Consider the following 13,335-nt stretch of genomic DNA (forward strand, 5'->3'; position numbering starts at 1 on the left):
TGTTTCCCCCCTAGAAACGGGTATTTTTTTATTTTTTAAAATACCAATTAAGGTACTATTTATCTCTGTTACTGAATTTTTTGACACTTCCTTAGATTCCGCATCCAATTCAACAAACACTTATTGTCTACCCTGAGCCTGGCAGTATTGTAAGTGTCAGCAAGGCAGTACAGACAAGACAAACATCCCTTTCCTTTAGAATTTTATATTCAAATGTGGGAATACCAACAATAAATGAGCAGGAAAGAAAACATCAGATAGTAATGAGCCTTAGGACGAAAGTATGAGTGTGAGCTGGAGAGAGCCTGGGAAGGAGGTGGCTGTTCTAGGTGAGGTCAGGGAGGGCTTTTCTGAGGAGGTTTCATTACACTGAGATCTGAGTGTCTAAAAGAAGCCACTCCGGAAAGAGGCCATCAAAAAGAAAGATCTGGTATGTTGAGGAACAGAAAAGAGGCCAGGGTGCCAAGAGAGTGAAAAAAATGTATACAGAAAGAAAATTCCTTCCCATCTCTTGTCCCTCATCTGTGTTCCCCATCCACAAACTTCCCCATAGCAAATAGCTATTGTTCTTTGTGTATCTTCCCGAAAGCGTTATACATGTAATAACAAAAGTCATTATATATTCCTTTGTCCTTGTTAATAAACAAATGTGATAAACATCTAAAAGTCGGGTTTATTTAAATGAATTTTAATAGCAGCATATAACTCAATACTACACAGGCATTTAAAACATCATATACACATATAGATAAATAAAATATGTGTGTATGTATAACATACATATTCATGTGTAATATAGGTTCTAGAAAAGTTTTAAAAGAAAGTTAAAAAACAGCATATATATGTCCTTATATTTAAACAAAAATGTGCACATAGAAAAATGTGGAAAAATATATTTCTAAATGTTATATACAGTCTCTAACTTTTCTCCTATTTTATATATATATGTATATAAAATCAATTCCTTTCTACCACAAAGTCAATTGTTAAAATTATTGTTACTGACATAATCACATTAGGTAAAACCTTATATTGGCTCCTATTTTAAATTTTCAAGTTCTGCTTTCTACAATAAAAAAAATACTATATTCATTTACTTATTTACTTCATACCAGCCATTATTGAAAATCTACCAGAGCAAGTCATTGTGCTAAGAGATGAAATACAAAAATTAAAAATACAGGGAAGGCAGAAAATTGTGAATACAGGCATAATTAATTAAAATAATAATGAGATGTTTATAAAAGACCTGTGCTTAGAGTTTGCTCATAGAGCAAAGAGGAGTGAACACCATATGGGCATTAGAAATAGTTTAAGAAGCAGGAAGCATTATGGCAGAGTCTTGGTTGAAACGTTCATCAGCAGGTGGTAAAGAGAATGTGCAAAGGGATCGAAGAATCAAACCCCATTCCTGAGCAGAAACAGTAAGAGGCAAGATTGGAATGTGGGTTATTTTTAACAGATTATATTTGATTAAGTTTACAATTCATCAAAAGAAATTCAGGAGATACCCATGAGACTGCAGTTTTACACCATATGTAAAGGACAGATCTAGCTGACTTGATAAAATTTACAACTTCTCAGCATATTGTTCTGTCTTATAGATATACCGCTAGAATTTTTCATCACTTTTCAAAAGTATACTGTTACTCTTACATTTAAAATTCAAAACTTATTATGGCATTCAACATAGCAAGTGTTAATCTGGTAGACTTTATTCTGGGATATAAGACAAATTTCAACACATTTTTAAAACTGACTTCATAACAAGTATGTTCTTGGACCACAATGGAATTAAACTAGAAGTGAATCAGCAAATACGTAAATATTCAGGAAAAAAAAAAACTCTAACCCATGAGTAAGAAAGTCAAAGTAGAGATCAGAAAATATTTTTAACTGCATGAAGATGAGAACACAACATATAAAAATATGCAAGATGTACAGAAAGCAGGGCTTAAGGGAAATTTGTAGCATCAACTGATTTTTTAAAGAGTTTATAAGAAAGAGTTTAAATTAATAATTTAATCTTCCAATTTAGAAAAAAAAAATGAAATTAAACCCAAAGAAAGAAGAAATTAAATAATAGAGATAAGGGAAGAAATATATAATTTTTTAAATAGAGAAAAATAAATGAAACCAAAAGCTAATTCCTTGTAAAGAACAATAAAATTCATAAAACTTTAGCCAGACTGGTCAGGAAAAAAAGAGAGATTACACAAATTAATAATATCAGGAATTAAAGAGGGGTAATCATTATAGACATTACAGAAATTAAAAGAATGTCAAGGGAACATTCTGAGCAATTTCATTCCAATAAATTTGATAACTTAGATTGAATGCACAAGATTCTAAGGATATTAATTACCAAAGCTAATTCAAGAAGAAATGGATAACGTGAATAGGTGTATATATATAGTAAAGAAATTTAATTTCTACTTTAAAATCGTCCCACAGAGAAATCTTGTGACCTAAATGGCTCCCCTGATGAAATCTGCAGACATTCAAGAAATAATCTAATTCAACACAAACTCTTTCAGAAAATAGATTATGAAAGGGAAAAATATCTCTAAAACCCTCTGTAATTTCCTCTTGTACACAGTAAGTTGTTTAGAAGCATGTGACTTAATCTGCGCTCACATGTACTATTAATTCTCAACCAAAAAAAATTTAAACTTCAATTTATGCTTTTGGGTTCTCCCTTTTAGATATGCCTAAATTTCTATATCTCAGTATATAGAATGGTCTCCTACTACATGAACGATTGTATAAGTACCTAATTTCCCACTTTAAACCCCATTATGCTTAACTACAGTGATTTATGTAATTTCCAACAGAATCTATAGTACCAAATAACCATTATTATAATCAGACTGAAATCAATTGAGGGCAAGTTTTAACATCCAGGGAGGATTTGTAAAAACCCACTAGTAAATATCATGAAGCTCTGAAAAACAATTCAGTAAAATTATATCATGACCTTTTTTCCCTAAAACCAATTATGTTTTCTTTCTTATCAGTATAACAACTTTGAGAAGGAAAAAGAAAAAATATATACATATGTATAAAAGTACATATATACATATATTTCAAGAATTTTCAAACTTTAAAATTGTTGAAAACAGGTCTGCAGCATAACATTTGCCTTTTAATGATGTTTTGCTGCTTACTAATCTCTGCCCAGAATCCTGATGTTCTTCTAAACCAAGGAAGAAACAATTGTGGATAAGTCAACTCTCTTGCTTAAAATATTAAGATGAATTCTTACTGCAATTAAAATAAAGCAAAACTTCTTATCTCAGCCTAAGAGACTTTAGGAGTTTGACCCTTCAGTTGTGTATAACTTAACTCTTAAATCTCTCACACTTACTCATTGTACTCCAGCTGCTCTGGTGTTTCTTTTATGTTCCTTAAACATAGCATGCTAATTCTCTTGTTATGTGTAACTGTCCTGTTGGCTACAGTAGTACCTGACAGTGGGAAGGACTCAATGTAAAACAGTATTTGTTAAATGATTGAATGATTTGGAGCCAGATTTCCACTTCTTGTCTTATCATAAGATCCATTCAGCAGATCACATGCCGACTCAATAGTCTCCTCATGGAGGCTTTCACTTCTTGGTTGCGAAGGGTATAAATCACAGGGTTCATCAAAGGAAAGATTACAGTGTGGAAAAAGGAAACCACTTTGTCCGCTGGTAAGGCTCTGAAGGGGCGGGTGTAGATAAAGATGGCAGGCCCAAACATGAGAAGTATAATAATGACATGGGTGGTGCATGTGGACATGGCTTTGTTCTTCCCCTCAGAGGAGGAACCATGTACATGGCAGAGGATGACTGCATAGGAAGACAAAAGCCCCAGAAAGCACAAGAGGGTGAGCAGGCCACTGTTGAAAACTATCAGGAGCTCTACCACAAAGGTGTCAGTGCAGGCCAGCTTGATGACCTGCGGCACATCACACAAGAAGTTGTCCAGTCGGTTTGGACCACAGAAGGGCAAGCGGAGGATGAGGGCCACCTGGATAATGGAGTGCACAAATCCCCCAATCCAAGGAGCCAACAGCAAGACATGGCAAGCTCTTGGGTTCATGACGGTTGAGTAGTATAAAGGACGACAGATGGCAATGTAGCGGTCAAAGGCCATCACAACTAGGAGAAACCCTTCGCCTGCTCCAAGGAAGTGCAAGAAAAAGAGCTGAGTGATGCAACCTTTATAAGATATCACCTTCTTCTCAGAGAAGAAATCCGCCAGCATCCTGGGAGCCACAATGAAGGAGTAGGATGCATCCAGGAAGGCCAAGTTGCCCAGAAAGAAGTAGAGAGGGGCCGTGAGGCCAGGGTCTGACCTGATGGTGAGGATGATGAGGAAATTTCCAGGGAGGATGATGAGGTAGAAAATTAAGATCAGCACAAAGACCAGCAGCTGAATATTTTGAGACTGGGTCAGACCAAGGAGGATGAATTCTGTCACGACTGTGCTATTTTCTGTCTCCATCTCCTCTGCCTGCAGAACATCAGGGAGTAGAGAGTTTACTTCCATGTCTTTATCTAGATCATAGTTTTTCTCAAACTAAAAGCAGTGTATTCCACATCTGTGTTACACCATCACTCTCCCACAGACTAAGAAATCTCTTCTAGCGTTTATTCTTCTCTAAGTCCTAAGTGCCAACACCCTGGTCTTGAAGCCACTTTCTTCTGCTTCTGACTTGTACTCCTATTTAACTGCTCTCTCGCACAGGACTCTGCCCTGCCCTGGGTTTGTTTATGATTTGCTTGAGGAATTTGAAATTTTTTCTGACTGAGAAAAAGCAAACATAGTTATCAAGTTCTTCAAGTGTTTATTTGAATAAGGGGGTGAAGTGGGAATTGACAGTGAAAAGGAGTGATAGCTTTTTAAAGTAACAGAAACATTCCATATTTTGATTGTAATGGTTACAAGTCTTTTTTTTTCCCAAAATTTATTGAGCTAGTAAACTATAGAGAAATTGTCACATCTACTGGATGTAAATTATACCTTAAGAATGTTTCCTTAGAAAGCTTTTTTAAAAAAACCTTTGTTTTACTTGAAATATTTCCTTTTTCTGTATAGGATATTAACCCATCATCTTGATCTAAATAAAACGAATCCTGGTCATTGGAGAATTTGAGGTCTGAGGCTTATCTGTATAATGGTCACCAAACTGGCAATGTGCTCAGGCAATGTACATGATTATTTATTGGTATGAAAATTTGGGGCCCCGGGGTAGGACACCCCAAAGTGTGCCCCTATGGCATACTGATTATTTTGAATTAAAATTACTTAAGAAATGGCCAACAGAAGGGAAACACTCTGACTCTCCTTTCTGTCTCCCTGAAAGCAGGAAAAAATCTTTCATGTGAAAGGTGCACTCCTTGTACCTGGAGGTAGAAAGACACCTTTATGGCCAGAGATAGGGAATTCGGGCCGAGAAGCCTGTGTAAACAAAACTTCTTTATTTTTCTACCCCAAGCCCAAACTCCAGTTAAACTCTTCACTAACTGAGCACCCAAAAGCTATTTCTTTGTCCTGTCAATTCCTCGCAAATTTATTGTTTTTTCGTCTAAGAAATACAAAAGCGCCTGCTTTGGCCACTTGTTTAGGTCCCATTTCTATGAGACTTCCATGACTGCAATTAAAATTTGTTTCTTTTCTCTGTTAATCTGTCTTGTATCAATTTTATCACTAATCCGGACACAAGAACCCAAAATAGGTAGAGGGGAATTTTCCCCTCCCTGACAAGAACAATAGTAGAATTTCTATATATATGATTATATCTCATTCTTCGAAGTTCTATTTTTGAAAGTGTCACAGTACAATTGAATATAAAAATATACAAATAAAATACATATGTTGCTCTGCATGCTCAAAAATTGTTTATTGTTAGGATTTAAAAGTTTAAAAACTTGCAGATTTGACTTTTGAACTAGAGGATAATACTGCAGCGTGACATAGAACAATAAATATCTCACACACTTTTAGTTACATGATACACTTATTTTGAAATAGTGTTGTGGAGCTTGGAGTGTCAAGAGCTGGGAAAGAAGCGTCCACTAATTTTAACCATCAGGGGAGACAGAAGGAAAGAGAAGAGAGAGAAAGAAAAAGGAGAAAAACAGTCAAGTCCCAAATCAAGAAACCAAAGAGAGTATTTATAATGGCATGTCTATTCAAAACATCCAAGTACCTGATTTTGCATGTCTAACCTAAATAGATTAATTAATACAGATTATTAAAGTGGTACTTTACATCACACAGGCACATACATGTGCATACAAATGCATGGGTGCACATACATGCACACGCACACATTGTTTCCTAAGCAAAACTGAAGCACAAACATTTACAAATGGTGCAATCCAAATTGCTTTTTTCTTCCTTCCTTCTTTCCTTTGTTCCTTCCTTCGTTCCTTCCTCCCTTCCTTCCTTCCTTCCTTCCTTGTTTTGTTAGCATTCATTGCCCTCAATATTTATCATTCCTTCTGTGCATAAAACCTACTGTTGGAAAAGTAAGTCAGGAATCCCTCTGTACTTATTCCCAAGTTGTGTGCATCTTGCTCTCTATCATACGGTTGGTTATTTCATTCTTTCAAGCATTGAGGCTGTGTTTAGGACATGAAAGAAACCTGTAAGTATCTCTAAGGTTAAAGGTTAAAGGCTTTTCTGCCCTATCTTGTGTTTCATTTCCTATCATTCACCTAAGTTCTTCTATTGACTTTTTAACAAATGGAATTTATTACCATCTAAAACCCTTCAGTCTGTCAGTTAATATACGATACATAAATTTAAGACCAAGTATTAGCATCCCCAAGAAAACTGATATTTTAATGAAGGCTTTCTATATCCCCAATAAAGTAATTCTAAATATCAGGAGGAACTATAACTATTTTATTAGGGACAGATAAAATATGCTACTGTCATACTTAATTCAGACTTTTAATGTTAGTTTATTTCTACTCTAATTCTGATCATTGCATTCCAAGACAACAGATGTCCCACCAGCAAAGTTGTAGTAAGTTTCCATTTATTCCTTCTTTCTGTTCCTTATAAATATGAAGAATGACAAACACGTTTACCTCTCTAGCAATCCAACTTTGCACTCACACAGCAAATACCACCTCCTGATGGAAAGGACAATAACTGATTATTCCTGCCTTTGTTCTTAAATATCTCTTCTCACAGAGGGGCCTCTTAACATTTAGAAATAACAACCAATCTGTGATGCAACAGAGAATGAACTTTGGGAATTTGAATGCTGACAAAACTGTAGACTAGTTTCAAAGGGAATTTTTAGAATGCCAAGAAGATATAATCAAAGGATTAGACTAGAAATATGTTGAGTACAAATACTCAAATATGTATCAGCTAAAGAGACACTGTGTAACTTCTGGGTTGTAAAATCAACATTCCATCAGTGACAAAAGTATGGAATGGCGAGTTTGTTTATTAGGTCTGAGTAAATAGAAAGTCAAAGGAGGTTTATATTTTACACTGCAATTCTAAAAGAAAAGTAGCATAATTGACAGGAAATCATTGACATATTCAGAAAGGAAATAATGTGGTCAAATAGATGGTAAATATTTTAGATTCACATATTTCTAGTGACAAAGAGATAGGTAATGAGAAAATAAATGATGCTCACAAAGATTCCTTTGAATAATCCTTCTTAGAAAAAAGAACTGCATATTGCAGGGCTGACGAAATCCTAAAGAGATGTCCTCTTAAATAAACCCTTTTATGGTCTTGATATTTTGTTGTTTTTCGTTTTAGGAATAATTGTCTCCTATGCTGTGCTAAAGCAACGATGAGGAACTATCTCTTTTTCCATTTAATATTATTGTACAGAAGAAAAAGATTAAAAATCATGTAGTAAAGGCAATATAATTTAAATTTTAGTAGATTTAATTTTGCTTAAAGAGATTTTCTATTTAAAAATTAAAGTGCTAAACATACATTTTAAAAATAAAAATAATGCATAATCAAACAAATTTCATTCTCATATATGTCCAAATCAGAGAAAGAGAAGCAGGTGGAGCGAAAAATGGGAAACAGAGGAAGAAAGAAAAGCACAAAGTTATGAAAATAAAAATATAGATAAAGAGGAAGGGGAAAGTAAATTACAAGAACAAATTTGAAAACTGTATTAGAAAAATAAGAAAAGAACTTGAAAGGATAAAGGCATAGAAAAGCATATTCTATAAAACCACATATACAAATGGACTCAACAGAGAAAAGAAGGTTATTTATAAAAAATAATAATAATAAAGTAAAATGTGTGAAAACATATGTGGAGAAAAATCACCATCTTGGAGTACATTGCAGTCTTTATTGTCACCAAAGACTTTTTAATATGTGATTTTTTTCATAACTATAGACATAATTAGGGACCTTGCTTCTTAACATTTGTCACAATACTTAAAATAAAATTAACCTGATGACCTAAACTAGTCCTCAGATAAGAGACTTCTTATACCTGTTGGGAAAAGTTTATGATTTTAGACAATCTTAGAAACTAAAGTCATGAACGAGGCTGTATTTTAGTGTTAGCAATACATCACTGAGCAAGAGAAAAAAGGTTCCTGTTCCTAGGGATTTTACATTCTATTCCACGGAGAAGACAATAAACAAACACACCAGAGAGGAAATATCCGGTAGTGGTAAGTACTACCATAGAATTACAACACAGTGATGTGCTGGGAAGAAATGGTGAGAGATGGCTGCTCTTGGTGAGCTGGCCATGGAGAGCCTTTCTGAGGGGATGGCATTTTGACGGAGATTCAAATGTCTAGAATAAGCCCACTATGAGAAGATCTGAAGAAAGAGCTGATAAAAGGCCATGAAGCAGGAAGGGGATGGTCTTTTGTGGTTTTGATTCTTCTGTCTGTTGTTTTTCTGACTTTCACTCACAAAGCTTTGCTTTCTTGTGTGTTCCCTGATGTTTGACTATAAGCTCTTATTTCTTCCAAGTTTATCAGTAAAATACTTTGAGTCCTAGAAAAAAGACAGGATCCTCCAAAGGATCTTTATGTTTCTTTCTATCAGGAATCATGATAACTCTGGAACCAAAAACTTTGAATAAAATTATCAGCTAGCAGTGATTCAAACTCAAAAAAAAAAAAGTGTGAGCCCACTCATGGTTCATCATCCTTTTTTCCCCTTTTTTGCCTTTTGGGTGGTGAGATTTTAAAAATCTATTTCACCACTACCCTGAGAACATATCGTTTGAGACCTCAGCCTGTGGAGTAGATCCTTGGGTAAGCCCTGGGCTTTGTATCCTATCCGTCTCTGTCCCTACCACCAACACTTGTGGCCTTGAAAACAGAACACAAGTCTTCACAGTAAAAGCTGATTCACCATTTATTTCTCTGCATTCCCAATTTCATCTGGTTTTTAGATTCTAAATATTCTACACCATCTTTTTTTTTTTTTTTTTTTGGCCAGTTCATCAAAGTATTTCAAAAGATGTTTATTCGACACGTGTATTTGTTTTTAGTGGGCAATTCAGTAAAGTTATCTAATGTACCACCAGATGGAAAGGAGGCAACTGTATCGTTTCTGGCAAGGCACGTAGATGTCATACTCTTCCAATCCCACAATAGTTTCAGGCTTAGATACATTTTAATATATTTAATATTGAGCACTCATCCTTTCCCCTCATTTCTTGGTCTTCACATGATTGACTGAAGTTTGTTCCAAGAGTTTCTTCAAAAGGGTCCTTTGAAACAACATTCCCAGATTTTTGTTTGATGTTTAAAACTGCTTGTAGCCTTTTCATTTAAATGCCAGTTCTGCTAGGTTTACACTTGTCTGAAACATTTTGTAGCTTTTGCTCCACCTCACCTCCACTTAATGACGGTTAATCATATTGTATAGATGCAAGAAAGGCAAACTGGCCTGCTGCCAATGAAGCTGGATGGGGAGATCTCTCAGACTTTGTCAGAGGAAAGCCTCAATCCCTGGGGAAACAGAGATTGCCAGTAATATTTGGCCTTTTCTTATATGTTCATATATTTTTAAATTTTTAATAAAATATATATTATTTATTAATTTAAAAAACAGGAGAACTTTATTTTTGTTTGGATTTTTTTTACCAGATGTAATAACAAATTCCATCTTATTAATATTAATATTTGCAAAAAGCTATGAGATGAATGGTACTTGGGTTCTGAAATCTCAGGCTGGTCAGTGAGTAATTGAAAGTATAATCATTATCCAGACCTAAAGATGTTAACTTACTCAATTCAGATATTGCTGATATTAAAAACAGAAACGCAACAGCAGTTTTGGAAGGGAGGAGAAATAGAAGAAACTGAAAGACAAGGGTTAAAAGATATTTAGAAGTAACAGAGAGAAATAGGGAAGAGTTAAGTGGGGAGGAGTCTACCCACATTCCTGAGGGTACTGGGTTAGAGGCAGCCCTGCACAGGAAAAGATTATGTGTGAGATTAACACCCATTTATCCTACACTAGCCTGCCTTATTAGCCCTGCTTTAGGATTTCACAGTCTTGGCACTAAGGACATACCGGGGCCAGATAATCTAAGGAGGGTAGCTGGTTCATGTTTAGCAGCATCCCTGGTTTCTATACAGATGGCAATCACAGTCCCCAGTGTGACCACCAAAAATGTCATGAGACACTTCCAAATGTCCCTTGGAGGCTGAAATTGCCCCAGTTGAGAACTTCTGATCTAAGTCTTTATACCAATGATGTCCTCCATGAATCAGGCTAGGTCACTGCTTACCAGTGTGCCAAAAATTCCCCATTTCTCTGCTTACATTAATTTCAGGTATATTTCTAATTAAGCAATTCTTCATTGTGATACTATTTTGATGTTTTTTCCTTCTTATTGATAGCTTCAGTATTTTCAACAAATATCCTTCTGTAGTAGGTGCTTGGAGAGCATGTTGAGTCAGTAGTCCCTGTCTCAAGAACATTAATCTTAGCTAAATGAAGGATAAGTGACAAATTGAATGAAGTCTGGCTGGTTCAGATACAGAAAATAACAATAGGATAACATAAAATATAGGAACATAACTCATCATTTTTATTATGTACATTTATCTCTCTTGTATGTTAACTTTTTTTTCATGCTCTGTTGTAAAATATTAGAGAAGTCTGCTGTTTTATTTATTTCCTGGCAATGAGAGGTCAATTCAAAATTCAAGAATCAAATTTTCTGTGTGGTCTCTTGTCCTCAGAGCCACAAAGGAGAAAATGGTGCCTTGTTATTCATAACAAGCCCTTTCCATCACAATTAGGTTTATGTCAATGAAGGTGACTTTTGAATCCTACCCCAGAATTGCAGGTGGTTGCCAGAAGAACCAAACATGTGATTAGAGGGTTGGAACTTTCAGTCCAACCCCTTCATTTCTGGAGAGGCTGGAGAGGAGAGAGGGGTTTGAGTTGGAATAAATCATCATTGGCCAATGATTTAGCCAGTCATGATTATGTGATGAAGCCTCCATAAAACCCAAAAAGACAGCTTTTTGGTTTATCTGGATAGCTTCCATATCCCAGAACCAGAGTACTTCTGTATCCTACATGCCAGTCCCCAAGCTCCACAAGAACAGAAATTCCTTTTTCAGAACTTCAGCCTATGCATCTCTTCATCTGGCTGTTGATTCAGATCCTGTGATATTCTTTGTAGTAAATCAGCAATCTAGTGAGTAAACAGGTTTTCCTGAGTTCTGTGAGCTGTTCGAGCAAATTAATCAAACCCAAGGAGAGGATCATGGGAATCTCTGATTTATAGCCAGTTAGTCAGAAGCACAGGTAGCCACCTGGGCTTGCAGCTGGCATCTCAAGGGGAGGCTGGTCTTGTGGAACTGAGCCCTTTACCTGTGGAATCTGATTCTGCCTCCAGGTAGACAGTGTCAGCATTGAGCTGAATTTTCAGATACGCTGCTTGAATCCAAGAATTGTTTATTGGTGTGGGGACCCCTCCAAACACACAGGGGTCTGGGAACCCCATTCAATCATCATAGGAAAATATTCCCAAAGCAAAGAACAAATTTTATGTATTGTCATTCCATCCTATGTGCCTGAGGTGCACTGGGTCTGGGACAGATTACTTTCTCAATTAATAAATAGCGTATAGATAAAGAATTACCCTGTGATTGTTTTCATTAACTATTCACATATATTCATTCCGGATACTGACAGGAATCTATTTGCCATAAAGCCTAGTCATTGTATGATATCAAATAAATATACGACTAAAGCTTGAAGCTCACAAAGTGCTCTTGCCCTTGGATGGACAGACTCCCTAGTTTTGAAATTGAAAAATTAATTTAAATTTAAAAATTGTATAAACTCAAATATTATAATATGCATTTTACATTCTGAAGCATGGTCAGTAAATGGGTTCTTAGTATCAGGGAATAGTGTAATCACTAATAAATAATCCACTAGAGAATTATGGAAACCAGTACATTAGATCTCTTCCATGTGTACTCAAAATGGTTTAATAGGAAAGAACTCTTAACTATAGTACTAACAAAAGCAGCACCCTATTAATTTAATTTTAACATGAAAGGCAGAATTAGCAAATACAAAAAAACCCACAAAAATGGCAAAAGAGGTGATCTTTTAAAATAAATCACACAGCTTAGATGTCTATCAGTCCGAGTCAACCTAGAGTCCCTTTCCTCCGAGTCTGCTTTCACACTAGAGGGTGCTAAGGAGAAACTGGCTATAAAAACTGCTAGATGACAGGAGATTTCCTTTGAAAGAGAGGGGTCTCATGTATGAACCAAAGTACACTCGGCTATAAATTCATGAGCATTGACTCCAAGATGTGACAAAATCTTGAGTTCTGTCACCAATACTGTTGAGTGGCTACCACCTGAAGTGAGTTGACATGACTTATGTAAACGAATTCTCACTTTCCATTATTAACTCTGGAAAAAGGAAGGGATAAAGGACAAAATAATCTATTTTTCCAGTCCCAGGAAGATTGTTTACCAAACACCATCCCCCTGGGCTGACATTGAAACATGACAATATTTAATTTGGTCACTTGAAACTACGCATATTCATATGCTAGCCACTTCTATATGTTCGTAGTAGACACGTCTCCCAGGTCTTCTTTATTTTATTATTTCTCAACACACATTCTCCTCACAGCCAAAGCCTCTCCAGAATGGTCGCTCAGTAAATAATTAGTGAAAATGTATTTTTTAGCAGACCATTATTCTACCTTGAATTTTAACAGTAATTTACCAGAAATTTCAGAGAGGGTGTGGGTAAATTTACTTCCATTTTAATTTATTTGTTTTTCACCAAACAGAGGGAAAATCTAGTAGGATTTTAAGAGCTCATACAA

General features: G+C 35.6%; 2 protein-coding genes across 4 annotated transcripts in view; one reads left to right on the forward strand and one right to left on the reverse strand.

The window, feature by feature from the left end:
- The window catches only part of LOC102505575 (olfactory receptor 11G2), a 442,453-nt gene that overhangs the window by 388,147 nt on the left and 40,971 nt on the right, over window positions 1-13,335 (forward strand). The window lies entirely within an intron of this gene.
- LOC102505066 (olfactory receptor 4N4) lies at window positions 3,564-4,531 on the reverse strand. Its single transcript, XM_014564784.2, has one exon. The coding sequence runs from the start codon at window positions 4,488-4,490 to the stop codon at window positions 3,564-3,566; it is 927 nt and encodes a 308-aa protein (XP_014420270.1). The 5' UTR covers window positions 4,491-4,531.

This window comes from Camelus ferus, chromosome 6, assembly GCF_009834535.1.
Source record: "Camelus ferus isolate YT-003-E chromosome 6, BCGSAC_Cfer_1.0, whole genome shotgun sequence".
NCBI classification, from domain to species: domain Eukaryota; kingdom Metazoa; phylum Chordata; class Mammalia; order Artiodactyla; family Camelidae; genus Camelus; species Camelus ferus.

What these genes read in the sequence shown, in the direction of transcription:
- LOC102505066 (XM_014564784.2), bottom strand. Translation starts at nt 4,490, where the DNA reads ATGGAGACAGAAAATAGCACAGTCGTGACAGAATTCATCCTCCTTGGT.